The sequence below is a fragment of the Carcharodon carcharias genome, assembly GCF_017639515.1.
Source record: "Carcharodon carcharias isolate sCarCar2 chromosome 37 unlocalized genomic scaffold, sCarCar2.pri SUPER_37_unloc_2, whole genome shotgun sequence".
In the NCBI taxonomy this organism is placed as follows: Eukaryota; Metazoa; Chordata; class Chondrichthyes; order Lamniformes; family Lamnidae; genus Carcharodon; species Carcharodon carcharias.
The window spans coordinates 4,201,798-4,216,797 of NW_024470767.1; the positions used below are offsets into that span (position 1 = coordinate 4,201,798).

At 48.4% G+C, this 15,000-nt stretch overlaps 1 protein-coding gene across 1 annotated transcript in view; it reads right to left on the reverse strand.

Annotated features, from left to right (window-relative positions):
• LOC121274692 (uncharacterized protein C11orf95-like) overlaps positions 1-8,883 on the reverse strand; it is a 91,088-nt gene extending 82,205 nt beyond the window's left edge. The window contains exon 1 of the mRNA XM_041181995.1: positions 8,784-8,883. Coding sequence (XP_041037929.1) covers positions 8,784-8,883 — 100 coding nt within the window. The remainder of the gene's footprint in view (positions 1-8,783) is intronic.
• Between the last annotated feature and the right edge of the window lie 6,117 nt (positions 8,884-15,000).

Sequence of the window (15,000 nt, forward strand, 5' to 3'; positions counted from 1 at the left end):
CTCCCTCTCTCTCTCTCTCTCTCTCCCTCTCTCTCTCTCTCTCTGTCTCTCCCTCCCTCTCTCTCCCTCCCTCCCTCCCTCTCTCTCCCTCCCTCCCTCTCTCTCTCCCTCCCTCTCTCTTGCGATCTCTCCCTCTCTCCTTCTCTCTATTTGTTGTGTTGCGGTGTGAGAGTAGAAGAGAGGGTGGGTATAGGACGATCACACATCTTAGCGAATGTCAGTAACCCGAAGGGAAGCATTTTAGGAGGGTTTAAGCAGCAGAGGTTTGCTTTATTTTTGGCAGGTCTGGTTCTGGATGACTGGTGACATGTTATCAATCGACAGACAGCTTGCACAAAATTCTGCTTAGCAGAGGCTGATTCTAAGATCCTAAGAAATTGGAGCAGGAGTAGGCCAATCGGTCCGTCCAGGCTGTTCCACCATGCCATAAATCACAGCTGATCTGTTTGTAGCTTTAACACTAACTACCCTGCCCATCCCCCATTACCCTCGACTCCCTGATAGGGCAAAATCTATCTAACTCGGCCTGGAGTATATTCAGTGCCCCCAGCCTCCACTGCTCTCTGAGGGAGAGCATTCCACACAGATTCACAACCCTCTGAAGGAAGAAATTCCCCCGTCTTTTATTCTGAAACTATGCCCCCTCCCCAGTTCTAGATTCCCCCCCACCCCACGAGGGGGAAACATCCTCTCAGCCTCCACCCTGTCGAACCCCCACCCTCTTCAGGATCTTACATTCTTCAATAAGATCCCCTCTCATTCTTCTAAACTCCAGTGGATACAGGCCCAACCTGTCCAACCTTTCCTCATAGGATAAACCCCTTCATTCCAGGAATCAGCTGAGTGAACCTTCTCTGAACTGCCTCCAATGCAAACATAATCCTCCTTAATTAAGGAGAGCAGAGCTGTACACAGTGCTCCAGGAGCTGTCTCACCAACACCCTGTACAACTGTAGCAAGGCTTCCCAACTTTTATATTCCATTCCCCTTACAACAAAGACCAACACGCCATTTGCCTTCCTAATCACTTGCTGTGTTTGCTTACTAACTATTTGTGATTCATGTACTAGGACACCCAGATCCCTCTATACTGAAGTCTCTCTCCATTTAATATTCTGCTATTGTATTCTTCTTACCAAAGTGGATAACCCCACATTTCCCCACATTATACATCATCTGCCAATGTTTCTGCCCGCTCACTTATTGAGATACCTTTGCAGGTTCTTTGTATCCCTCTCACAACTTGCTTTTCTAGGGCTTGGCCTACAGGTTATGTTCGAGTACAATTCTGCTGCTGCTGGGGGCCCACAGCACCTCGTGGGTCTTGAGTTGCTAGATTTGTTCAAAATCTGTCCAATCTAGCACGGTGGTAGTGCCACACAACACGATGGAGCGTATCTTCAATCGGAGTGTGGGACTTCATCTCCACAATGACTGTGCAGTGGTCACTCCCTACTGATAATGTCATGGAGAGATGAACCTGATGCAGGCAGGTTGGTGAGGATGTGGAATAAAGGGTGTGGGATATGTCAGAATGATACAGTAAAGGGTGTGGGATATATCAGAACGATACAGTAAAGGGTGTGGGATATATCAGAATGATACAGTAAAGGGTGTGGGATATGTCAGAATGATACAGTAAAGGGTGTGGGATATATCAGAATGATACAGTAAAGGGTGTGGGATATGTCAGAATGATACAGTAAAGGGTGTAGGATATATCAGAACGATACAGTAAAGGGTGTGCGATATGTCAGAACAATACAGTAAAGGGTGTGGGATATATCAGAACGATACAGTAACGGGTGTAGGATATGTCAGAATGATACAGTAAAGGGTGTGGGATATATCAGAACGATACAGTAACGGGTGTGGGATATGTCAGAATGATATAGTAAAGGGTGTGGGATATATCAGAATGATACAGTAAAGGGTGTGGGATATATCAGAATGATACAGTAAAGGGTGTGGGATATGTCAGAATGATACAGTAAAGGGTATAGGATATATCAGAACGATACAGTAAAGGGTGTGGGATATATCAGAACGATACAGTAAAGGGTGTGGGATATATCAGAATGATACAGTAAAGGGTGAGCGATATATCAGAATGATACAGTAAAGGGTGTGGAATATATCAGAACGATACAGTAAAGGGTGTGGGATATATCAGAAAGGTGCAGTAAGGGTGTGGGATATATCAGAACGATACTGTAAAGGTTGTGGGATATATCAGAACGATAAAGTAAAGGGATTGGGATATATCAGAATGATGCAGTAAAGAGTGTGGGATTTATCAGAAAGGTACAGTAAAGTGTGTGGGGTATATCAGAATGATGCAGTAAAGGGTGTGGGATATATCAGAACGATAAAGTAAAGGGTGTGGGATTTATCAGAACGATACAGTAAAGGGTGTGGGATATATCAGAATGGTGCAGTTAAGGGTGTGGGATATATCAGAAAGGTACAGTAAAGGGTGTGGGATATATCAGAACGATACAGTAAAGGGTGTTGGGTACATCAGAATGATACAGTAAAGGGTGTGGGTTATTTAAGAATGTTGCAATAAAAGGTGTGGGGTATATCAGAATGATGCAGTAAAGGGTGTGGTGTGTATCAGAATGATACAGTAAAGGGTGTGGGTTATTTCAGAATGTTGCAGTAAAGGTGTGGGGTATATCAGAATGTTGCAGTAAAGGGTGTGGGGTATATCAGAACGATATAGTAAAGAGTGTGCGATATATCAGAATGATGCAGTAAAGGTGTGGGATATATCAGAATGATGCAGTAAAGGTGAGGGATATATCAGAATGATGCAGTAAAAGGTGTGGGATATTTCAGAATGATACAGTAAAGGTGTGGGGTATATCAGAATGTTGCAGTAAAGGTGTGGGATATATCAGAATGTTGCAGTGAAGGGTGTGGGGTATATCAGAATGTTGCAGTAAAGGGTGTGGGGTATATCAGAACAATATAGTAAAGGGTGTGGGATATATCAGAATGATGCAATAAAGGTGTGGGGTATATCAGAATGTTGCGGTAAAGGTGTGGGATATATCAGAATGATGCAGTAAAAGTGTGGGGTATATCAGAATGATGCAGTAAAAGGTGTGGGATATTTCAGAATGATACAGTAAAGGTGTGGGGTATATCAGAATGTTGCAGTAAAGGTGTGGGATATATCAGAACGAAACAGTAAAGGTGTGGGTTATATCAGAATGATGCAGTAAAGGGTGTGGGTTATTTAAGAATGTTGCAATAAAAGGTGTGGGGTATATCAGAATGATGCAGTAAAAGGTGTGGGTTATATCAGAATGATGCAGTAAAGGGTGTGCGTTATTTCAGAATGTTGCAGTGAAGGGTGTGGGGTATATCAGAATGTTGCAGTAAAGGTGTGGGATATATCAGAATGAAGCAGTAAAGGGTGTGGGTTATTTAAGAATGTTGCAATAAAAGGTGTGGGGTATATCAGAATGATGCAGTAAAGGGTGTGGGGTATATCAGAATGATGCAGTAAAGGGTGTGGGTTATTTAAGAATGTTGCAATAAAAGGTGTGGGGTATATCAAAATGATGCAGTAAAGGGTGTGGGGTATATCAGAATGATGCAGTAAAGGGTGTGGGTTATTTAAGAATGTTGCAATAAAAGGTGTGGGGTATATCAGAACAATACAGTAAAGGTGTGGGGCATATCAGAATGATGCAGTAAAGGGTGTGGGGTATATCAGAATGATGCAGTAAAGGGTGTGGGGTATATCAGGATGATGCAGTAAAGATGTGGGGTATATCAAAATGATGCAGTAAAGGGTGTGGGTTATTTAAGAATGTTGCAATAAAAGGTGTCGGGTATATCAGAATGATGGAGTAAAGGTGTGGGGTATATCAGAATGGTGCAGTAAAAGGTGTGGGGTATATCAGAATGATGCAGTAAAGGGTGTGGGATATATCAGAATGATGCAGTAAAGGGTGTGGGTTATTTAAGAATGTTGCAATAAAAGGTGTGGGGTATATCAGAATGAGGCAGTAAAGGGTGTGGGGTATATCAGAATGATGCAGTAAAGGGTGTGGGTTATTTAAGAATGTTGCAATAAAAGGTGTGGGGTATATCAGAATGATGCAGTAAAGGGTGTGGGGTATATCAGAATGATTCAGTAAAGGGTGTGGGTTATTTAAGAATGTTGCAATAAAAGGTGTGGGGTATATCAGAACGATACAGTAAAGGTTTGGGGCATATCAGAATGATGCAGTAAAGGGTGTGGGTTATTTAAGAATGTTGCAATAAAAGGTGTGGGGTATATCAGAACAATACAGTAAAGGTGTGGGGCATATCAGAATGATGCAGTAAAGGGTGTGGGGTATATCAGAATGATGCAGTAAAGGGTGTGGGGTATATCAGAATGATGCAGTAAAGGGTGTGGGGTATATCAGAATGATGCAGTAAAGGTGTGGGGTATATCAGAATGATGCAGTAAAGGGTGTGGTGTGTATCAGAATGATACAGTAAAGGGTGTGGGTTATTTCAGAATGTTGCAGTAAAGGTGTGGGGTATATCAGAATGTTGCAGTAAAGGGTGTGGGGTATATCAGAATGTTGCAGTAAAGTGTGTGGGGTATATCAGAACAATATAGTAAAGGGTGTGGGGTATATCAGAACGATACAGTAAAGGGTATGGGTTATTTAAGAATGTTGCAGTAAAAGGTGTGGGGTATATCAGAATGATGAAGTAAAGGGTGTGGGGTATATCAGAATGATGCAGTAAAGGTGTGGGGTATATCAGAATGATGCAGTAAAGGTTGTGGGTTATTTAAGAATGTTGCAATAAAAGGTGTGTGGTATACCAGAATGATGCAGTAAAGGTGTGTGGTATATCAGAATGATGCAGTAAAGGTTGTGGGTTATTTAAGAATGTTGCAGTAAAAGGTGTGGGGTATATCAGAATGATGAAGTAAAGGGTGTGGGGTATATCAAAATGATGCAGTAAAGGTGTGGGGTATATCAGAACGATACAGTAAAGGTTTGGGGTATATCAGAATGATGCAGTAAAGGTTGTGGGTTATTTAAGAATGTTGCAATAAAAGGTGTGTGGTATATCAGAATGATGCAGTAAAGATGTGGGGTATATCAAAATGATGCAGTAAAGGGTGTGGGTTATTTAAGAATGTTGCAATAAAAGGTGTGGGGTATATCAGAACGATACAGTAAAGGTGTGGGGCATATTAGAATGATGCAGTAAAGGGTGTGGGGTATATCAGAATGATGCAGTAAAGGGTGTGGGGTATATCAGAATGATGCAGTAAAGGGTGTGGGGTATATCAGAATGATGCAGTAAAGGGTGTGGGATATATCAGAATGATGCAGTAAAGGGTGTGGTGTGTATCAGAATGATACAGTAAAGGGTGTGGGTTATTTCAGAATGTTGCAGTAAAGGTGTGGGCTATATCAGAATGTTGCAGTAAAGGGTGTGGGGTATATCAGAACGATACAGTAAAGGGTGTGGGATATATCAGAATGATGCAGTAAAGGTGTGGGGTATATCAGAATGATGCAGTAAAGGGTGTGGGGTATATCAGAATGTTGCAATAAAGGTGTGGGATATATCAGAATGATGCAGTAAAGGTGTGGGGTATATCAGAATGATGCAGTAAAGGGTGTGGGATATTTCAGAATGATGCAGTAAAGGTGTGGGGTATATCAGAATGTTGCAGTGAAGGTTGTGGTGTATATCAGAATGTTGCAGTAAAGGTGTGGGATATATCAGAACGAAACAGTAAAGTTGTGGGGTATATCAGAATGATGCAGTAAAGGGTGTGGGTTATTTAAGAATGTTGCAATAAAAGGTGTGGGATATATCAGAATGATGCAGTAAAGGGTGTGGGGTATATCAGAATGATGCAGTAAAGGGTGTGGGGTATATCAGAATGATGCAGTAAAGGGTGTGGGCTATATCAGAATGATGCAGTAATGGTGTGGGGTATATCAGAATGATGCAGTAAAGGGTGTGGTGTGTATCAGAATGATACAGTAAAGGGTGTGGGTTATTTCAGAATGTTGCAGTAAAGGTGTGGGCTATATCAGAATGTTGCAGTAAAGTGTGTGGGGTATATCAGAACAATATAGTAAAGGGTGTGGGGTATATCAGAATGATACATTAAAGGGTGTGGGTTATTTCAGAATGATACAGTAAAGGGTGTGGGATATATCAGAATGATGCAGTAAAGGTGTGGGGTATATCAGAATGATGCAGTAAAGGGTGTGGGGTATATCAGAATGATGCAGTAAAGGGTGTGGGGTAAATTAGAATGATGCAGTAAAGGCTGTGGGGTATATCAGAATGATGCAGTAAACATGTGGGGTACATCAGAATGTTGCAGTAAAAGGTGTGGGATATATCAGAGCTTTACTTTAAGGGACTGATGGTGGTTTATTACCCGTGTGTCATAGTAAGTCTCAGTTACATGTCCAACTCTGTGGGAAATAATGGCAGAATCAAGAACTGGATATGAAAGGGTTAAAACTGAGCCTTGATCTGAGCTGATATTGCGTTCTCTGAATGTGCAGCCCAATTGATTATCACAAACACATTTCTACATGAAGGTCTAAATATCTCTAAATAGCTTTGCCAGTCATTTCAGTAAACGATACAATCCCTCTTGTGTGGGATTTATTTTAAATAGTGTCTGTGCCCTCCTGTCCTCTCCCAAATGTGCTGATTCACAGTGAAAGATGCTTCCAAAGGCAAGAGATCCCCGCTGGTACCTTGTCTCAGTGACCTTTCTCCACATCTGTTCTCAAACAGTCTGCAGTTTGGCAAATGAGTTGGGAGTGTGCCTGGAGACAGACTCAGCATTTAACCAACAGTGCATCATGCCAACATACCACCTCCCCTTTGAATCACAAAGGGGTGGGGTCAAGCCCCATCGCAGAGATGTGAGTTTCGTAATGTAGGTCAATGCTGCCAATGACAGTGTCGGGGGGTCAGTGCTGAGGGAGTGCTGCACTGTCGGAGGGTCAGTACTGAGGGAGTGCTGCACTGTTGCAGCGTCAGTACTGAGGGAGTGCCGCACTGTCAGAGGGTCAGTACTGAGGGAGTGCTGCACTGTCGGAGGGTCAGTACTGAGGGAGCGCCGCACTGTCAGAGGGTCAGTACTGAGGGAGTGCTGCACTGTCGGAGGGTAAGTACTGAGGGAGCGCCGCACTGTCAGAGGGTCAGTACTGAGGGAGTGCTGCACTGTCGGAGGGTCAGTACTGAGGGAGTGCTGCACTGTCAGAGGGTCAGTACTGAGGGAGTGCCGCACTGTCGGAGGGTCAGTACTGAGGGAGCGCCGCACTGTCGGACGGTAAGTACTGAGGGAGTGCTGCACTGTCGGAGGGTCAGTACTGAGGGAGCGCCGCACTGTCGGATGGTCAGTACTGAGGGAGTGCTGCACTGTCGGACGGTAAGTACTGAGGGAGTGCTGCACTGTTGGAGGGGGCTTGCTTTCAGATTAAAGCTGTCTGCTCCACTATTGGAAGTGTCAGGGATGCCCTCATTATCCTCATTTTGAAAGGCACTTGGTGAACATTAATCAGCTGTCCAGCCCAGACTGCTGTCTATATACTGGCCAAAACCAGGGGACCAAGGTGCTGGAGTGAGAGCCCCAGAAACAAAATGGAGGCAGCCACATCATTTGTGGGTATGAGGTCATGTACCCCTCGCCTGACTGGCACTGCCACTGGGTGTCAGAGCCTTTTTGACCCAGGGGCTGAGTAAGGGCAAATTTGAGCAGATATCCACAGACATGCTGTCTCCAGTTTGAAATCAGGAGCAGCACGCTAGCCCAGGGTCACTGAGGTGGTGTCCTGCACCCCTAACTACCACACATTGTGGGCTAGGAGACTCAAAACAGCCCTGGGGTAAAAATTGAAGCCTTTGATCTCAGTGCCAGACTGAACCCTGAAGCAGGAGGGGTTGGACTGGGACATTCACTCAATGGCTGCAGGTTCAGGAAGAGTCACAAGTGAAATTGACAATGGCCAAGGAAGGGGTTTCTGGAGCTGCTGTGTTAAAAACCTCCCCAGTAACATGTGAGTGTGTGTGGAAGTGACCACTGCAGTGGATCACACAGGGACCAGAAGATCCACTGGCTCATCTTTGATCTGTGAACACACTTCCCCAGTGGGAACATGTCAACCGAATGTTGCAGCCTTAAAAGGGACAAGGCAGCAGCAGAATACCACATCGGGGGCAAATTCACGCTGCATTGAAATTAATGGCAGGAAAGTCAGGGGGATTTTACAACCAACAACTTGCATTTATATAGCACCTCTAATGTAATAAAACATCCCCAAGGCACTTCACAAGAGCATTATCAGACAATTGACCCACATGAGGAAATATTAGGACAGGTGACCAAAGACTTAGTCAAAGAGATAGATTTTAAAAGCGAGGAGCTGGCAGGTATAGGAAGGGAATTACAGAGTTTTGGATCCCAGTGACTAAAGGCTGATGGGAAAAGGACATTGTGGACTACACATTGTGGAGGAGCACTGAGACTTCAGGGTTGTTGTGGAGCTGGAGGTGTTTACAGGAATAGGGAGGGGGAGGGGGATTTGCAAACAGAAGGGGGGTGTCTATTCTCTCAGGGCAGGCCCACGTAGCTGAGCTGGTGTGTTTCACAAGGAGCTATGTTCTTGTCTTCAGAACACAGCATCTGCTGACTTACCATGAGCAGAATCTTATTTGCTAGCATTACCACAAAAATGTTATCTTAGGCTTTTCTGTCACGACTCAATTGTCATGCTTACCTTGTTGAATTATTATCACAATGGTCTGCAAGATAACAAACACCAAATCCAGAATATCTGCAGTCTCACAGTCTCCAAAGTAACATGGGTGAGAACTCATCCTTTGTTCAATTAAGTCCCTTAAACGAGTTTAGTGCAAATTCACCCGATGTTTACTGATACCAAGTAGATTTGCTAGTTTCAAAGGAACATGCAGTTGCAGAGAGGAAATCAAACATTGTGTCTCCCAGTTATAACATGAAACAATATGTCCTCTGACATGGTGTCAGGAACAATATATTAAAAAGAGTATATCAGGGTTCAGTAGACATGACACTCGACAAAGCAAACTTTGCTATGATGCAGTACAATATTATAAAAGAGAAGTGGTCAGTGATTTTACATTTGGTGCTTCTGACCAGCAATGAAAACTGACCAGTATGTTACAAGTTCCAGACTGCCCTGACCAAACAATTACACTCGGACTGACACAAGTGACAATTACACTCTGAGTGACCTCGGACTGACACAAGTGACAATTACACTCTGAGTGACCTCGGACTGACACAAGTGACAATTACACTCTGAGTGATCTTGGACTGACACAAGTGACAATTTCTGATGCTCAAGGAAGAAATTACCTAAAACTTAGGGGTGGGAGTGGGGGAAGGGGCTGGACAAGGGCCCAGGAAATTTGAGGTTAGTTCTATTGTGCCAGTTTGCTTCTTTAAGGCCAAGGACTCAACATAAGACAGTTGGCCAAATAGGCAAGAAATTGCTGAGATCAAGGAGAGGGTGATTGAAATTGCTGTAAATTCCAGGCTCCGTGTCTCCCTTCCTCTCTTTTTAAAACCAGGTTTCTGCCCTCTCATCACATCCACAAATGTGTTGACTTTACTCCTTATTCCTTTGACCCAGGGCTTCTTATACATCGACCCCTCTCACTGTGCCTCCATTAGCAGCCATGCCTTCAGTTGTCTGTGTCTCATGAGCTGAAATTCCATCCTCTTTCATCTTTCTGCCTCTCTATCCTGAAGAATGCACCTCATGCCCCCTAAAAGACACCTCCTTCAGCCTTCCTAACTCCTGGCCTTCTTTGATGGCTAGTATCACATAGATTGGATTTCCCCCTCCAGCGACTTGACTCCATTATCCACATCAACATGCCAGTCCAGCACTGAGGGAGTGAGTGTTGACTGTTGTGGTGGGGGGGTTGGTGGGCAATCCTTACAGAGTATTGTACTGTCAGAGGTCAGTCCCAAGGGAGGGTCTGTCCAGACAGAGTGCTGTAATGTTGGACGGTCAGTTCTGGGGGACTAGAGAGCTGGCGGAGGGTCAGTCCTGATGGAGTGCTGCACTGTCAGGGGGTCAATCCTGAGGGAGTGCTGCACTGTCAGAGGGTCAGTACTGAGGGAGCGCCGCACAGTCGGAGGATCAGTACTGAGGGAGCGCCGCACTGTCAGCGGGTCAGGACTGAGGGAGTGCCGCACTGTCGGAGGGTCAGTACTGAGGGAGTGCCGCACTGTCAGCGGGTCAGGACTGAGGGAGTACCGCACTGTCGGGTGAAAAAGCCACTTCCCTCCTGAGTGATTGTTGAATTTGAGACCCTCAGAGCAGCTCTGGCGGGTTTTGAGGATCCTCCAGTCAGGGAGTCAGGGCAACCCTGTACCCGGTGTCCAGGGGGCCGAAGTCCATCCCTCAGCCCCTGAGAAACAGGCTGGTGACGCGGTCAGCTGTGTGTGTGTGGGGTGGGTGGGCTGCAACATTCAGGCTGATGTGGTCTGTCTCTGTCCCCGTCCCTGTCTCTCTGTCTGTCTCTGTCAATGTCCCTGTCCCTCACTCCCTGTCCCTGTCCCTCTCTCTCTGTCTGTCCCTGTCTCTCTCTCCCTGTCCCTGTCTCTCTCTGTCTCTCTCTCCCTGTCCCTGTCCCTGTCTCTCTCTCCCTGTCCCTGTCTCTCTCTGTCTCTCTCTCCCTGTCCCTGTCCCTGTATCTCTCTGTCTCTCTCCCTGTCTCTCTCTCTCTCTCTGTCTCTCTCTGTGTCTCTCTCCCTGTCCCTGTCTCTCTCTGTCTCTCTCCCTGTCTCTCTCTCTCTCTCTGTCTCTCTCTCTGTCTCTCTCCCTGTCCCTGTCTCTCTCTCTGTTTCTCTCCCTGTCCCTGTCCCTGTCTCTCTCTCTGTCTCTCTCCCTGTCTCTGTCTCTCTCTCTGTCTCTCTCCCTGTCCCTGTCTCTCTCTCTGTTTCTCTCCCTGTCCCTGTCCCTGTCTCTCTCTCTGTCTCTCTCTCTGTCTCTCTCCCTGTCCCTGTCTCTCTCTCTGTTTCTCTCCCTGTCCCTCTCTCTCTCTGTCTCTCTCCCTGTCTCTCTCTCGCTCTCTGTCTCTCTCTCTGTCTCTCTCCCTGTCCCTGTCTCTCTCTCTGTCTCGCTCCCTGTCCCTGTCTCTCTCTCTGTCTCTCTCCCTGTCTCTGTCTCTCTCTCTGTCTCTCTCTCTGTCTCTCTCTCGCTCTCTGTCTCTCTCTCTGTCTCTCTCCCTGACCCTGTCTCTCTCTCTGTCTCTCTCCCTGTCTCTCTCTATCTCTCTCTGTCTCTCTCTCTGTCTCTGTCCCTGTCTCTGTCTCTCTCTCTGTCTCTCTCTCGCTCTCTGTCTCTCTCTCTGTCTCTCTCCCTGACCCTGTCTCTCTCTCTGTCTCTCTCCCTGTCTCTCTCTATCTCTCTCTGTTTCTCTCCCTGTCCCTGTCCCTGTCTCTCTCCCTGTCCCTGTCCCTGTCTCTCTCCCTGTCCCTGTCCCTCTCTCTCTGTCCCTGTCTCTCTCCCTGTCCCTGTCCCTCTCTCTCTGTCCCTGTCTCTCTCTCCCTGTCCCTGTCCCTGTCTCTCTCTCCCTGTCCCTCTCTCTCTCTCCCTGTCCCTCTCTCCCTGTCCCTCTCACCCTGACCCTGTCTCTCTCTCCCTGTCCCTCTCACCCTGACCCTGTCCCTCTCTCCCTGTCCCTGTCTCTCTCTCCCTGTCCCTGTCTCTCTCTCCCTGTCCCTGTCCCTCTCATCCTGTCCCTGTCTCTCTCTCCCTGTCCCTGTCTCTCTCTCCCTGTCCCTCTCACCCTGACCCTGTCCCTCTCTCCCTGTCCCTGTCTCTCTCTCCCTGTCCCTGTCTCTCTCTCTCTGTCTCTCTCTCTGTCCTTGTCCCTCTCTCCCTGTCCCTGTCCCTGTCTCTCTCTCTGTCTCCCTCTCTGTCTCTCTCACTGTCCCTGTCTCTCTCTCTGTCTCTCTCCCTGTCCCTGTCCCTGTCTCTCTCTCTGTCTCTCTCCCTGTCCCTGTCTCTCTCTCTGTCTCTCTCCCTGTCCCTGTCTCTCTCTGTCTCTCTCTCTGTCTCTCTCCCCGTCCCTGTCTCTCTCTCTGTCTCTCTCCCTGTCCCTCTCTCTCTCTCTGATTCTCTGCCTGTCCCTGTCCCTGTCTCTCTCCCTGTCTCTCTCCCTGTCCCTGTCTCTCTCTCCGTTTCTCTCCCTGTCTCTCTCTCTGTCTCTCTCCCTGTCCCTGTCTCTCTCTGTCTCTCTCTCTGTCTCTCTCCCCGTCCCTGTCTCTCTCTCTGTCTCTCTCCCTGTCCCTCTCTCTCTCTCTGTCTCTCTCCCTCTCCCTGTCTCTCTCTCTGTCTCTCTCCCTGTCCCTGTCCCTGTCTCTCTCTCTGTCTCTCTCACTGTCCCTGTCTCTCTCTCTGTCTCTCTCCCTGTCCCTGTCTCTCTCCCTGTCCCTGTCCCTGTCTCTCTCTCCCTGTCCCTGTCTCTCTCTCTCTGTCTCTCTCTCTGTCCTTGTCCCTCATTCCCTGTCCCTGTCCCTGTCTCTCTCTCTGTCTCCCTCTCTGTCTCTCTCACTGTCCCTGTCTCTCTCTCTGTCTCTCTCCCTGTCCCTGTCCCTGTCTCTCTCTCTGTCTCTCTCCCTGTCCCTGTCTCTCTCTCTGTCTCTCTCCCTGTCCCTGTCTCTCTCTGTCTCTCTCTCTGTCTCTCTCCCCGTCCCTGTCTCTCTCTCTGTCTCTCTCCCTGTCCCTCTCTCTCTCTCTGATTCTCTCCCTGTCCCTGTCCCTGTCTCTCTCCCTATCTCTCTCCCTGTCCCTGTCTCTCTCTCCGTTTCTCTCCCTGTCTCTCTCTCTGTCTCTCTCCCTGTCCCTGTCTCTCTCTGTCTCTCTCTCTGTCTCTCTCCCTGTCCCTGTCTCTCTCTCTGTCTCTCTCCCTGTCCCTCTCTCTCTCTCTGTCTCTCTCCCTCTCCCTGTCTCTCTCTCTGTCTCTCTCCCTGTCCCTGTCCCTGTCTCTCTCTCTGTCTCTCTCACTGTCCCTGTCTCTCTCTCTGTCTCTCTCCCTGTCCCTGTCTCTCTCCCTGTCTCTCTCCCTGTCCCTGTCCGTGTCTCTCTCTCTGTCGCTCTCCCTGTCCCTGTCTCTCTCTGTCTCTCTCCCTGTCCCTGTCTCTCTCTCTGTCTCTCTCCCTGTCCCAGTCTCTCTCTCTGTCTCTCTCCCCGTCCATGTCTCTCTCTCTGTCTCTCTCCCTGTCCCTGTCTCTCTCTGTGTCTCTCTCCCTGTCCCTGTCTCTGTCTCTCTCTCTCTCTCCCTGTCCATGTCTCTCTCTCTGTCTCTCTCCCTGTCCCTGTCTCTCTCTCTGTCTCTCTCCCTGTCCCAGTCCCTGTCTCTCTCTCTGTCTCTCTCCCTGTCCCTGTCTCTCTCTCTGTCTCTCTCCCTGTCCCTGTCCCTGTCTCTCTCTCTATCTCTCTCCCTGTCTCTCTCTCTCTCTCTGCCTCTCTCTCTGTCTCTCTCCCTGTCCCTGTCCCTGTCTCTCTCTCTGTCTCTCTCCCTGTCCCTGTCCCTGTCTCTCTCTCTCTCTCCCCGTCCCTGTCCCTGTCTCTCTCTCTGTCTCTCTCCCTGTCCCTGTCCCTGTCTCTCTCTCTGTCTCTCTCCCTGTCAGTGTCCCTGTCTCTCTCTCTGTCTCTCTCCCTGTCCCTGTCTCTCTCTCTGTCTCTCTCCCTGTCCCTGTCCCTGTCTCTCTCTTTCTCTCTCTCTGTGTCTCTCTCTCTCTCTGTCTCTCTCTCTGTCTCTCTCCCTGTCCCTGTCTCTCTCTCTGTCTCTCTCCCTGTCCCTGTCTCTCTCTCTGTCTCTCTCCCTGTCCCTGTCCCTGTCTCTCTGTCTCTCTCCCCGTCCCTGTCCCTGTCTCTCTCTCTGTCTCTCTTCCTGTCTCTCTCTCTCTCTCTCTGTCTCTCTCTGTCTCTCTCCCTGACCCTGTCCCTGTCTCTCTCCCTGTCTCTCTCCCTGTCCCTGTCTCTCTCTCTGTCTCTCTCCCTGTCCCTGTCCCTGTCTCTCTCTCTGTCTCTCTCCCTGTCTCTCTCTCTCTCTGTCTCTCTCTCTGTCTCTCTTCCGGTCCCTGTCTCTCTCTCTGTCTCTCTCCCTGTCCCTGTCTCTCTCTCTGTCTCTCTCTCTGTCTCTCTCCCTGTCCCTGTCTCTCCCTCTGTCTCTCTCCCTGTCCCTGTCCCTGTCTCTCTGTCTCTCTCCCCGTCCCTGTCCCTGTCTCTCTCTCTGTCTCTCTCCCTGTCCCTGTCCCTGTCTCTCTCTCTGTCTCTCTCCCTGTCAGTGTCCCTGTCTCTCTCTCTGTCTCTCTCCCTGTCCCTGTCTCTCTCTCTGTCTCTCTCCCTGTCCCTGTCCCTGTCTCTCTCTTTCTCTCTCTCTGTGTCTCTCTCTCTCTCTGTCTCTCTCTCTGTCTCTCTCCCTGTCCCTGTCTCTCTCTCTGTCTCTCTCCCTGTCCCTGTCCCTCTCTCTGTCTCTCTCCCTGTCCCTGTCCCTGTCTCTCTGTCTCTCTCCCCGTCCCTGTCCCTGTCTCTCTCTCTGTCTCTCTTCCTGTCTCTCTCTCTCTCTCTCTGTCTCTCTCTGTCTCTCTCCCTGACCCTGTCCCTGTCTCTCTCCCTGTCTCTCTCCCTGTCCCTGTCTCTCTCTCTGTCTCTCTCCCTGTCCCTGTCCCTGTCTCTCTCTCTGTCTCTCTCCCTGTCTCTCTCTCTCTCTGTCTCTCTCTCTGTCTCTCTTCCGGTCCCTGTCTCTCTCTCTGTCTCTCTCCCTGTCCCTGTCTCTCTCTCTGTCTCTCTCCCTGTCTCTCTCTCTCTCTGTCTCTCTCTCTGTCTCTCTCCCTGTCCCTGTCTCTCTCTCTGTCTCTCTCCCTGTCCCTGTCTCTCTCTCTGTCTCTCTCCCTGTCCCTGTCCCTGTCTCTCTCTCTGTCTCTCTCTC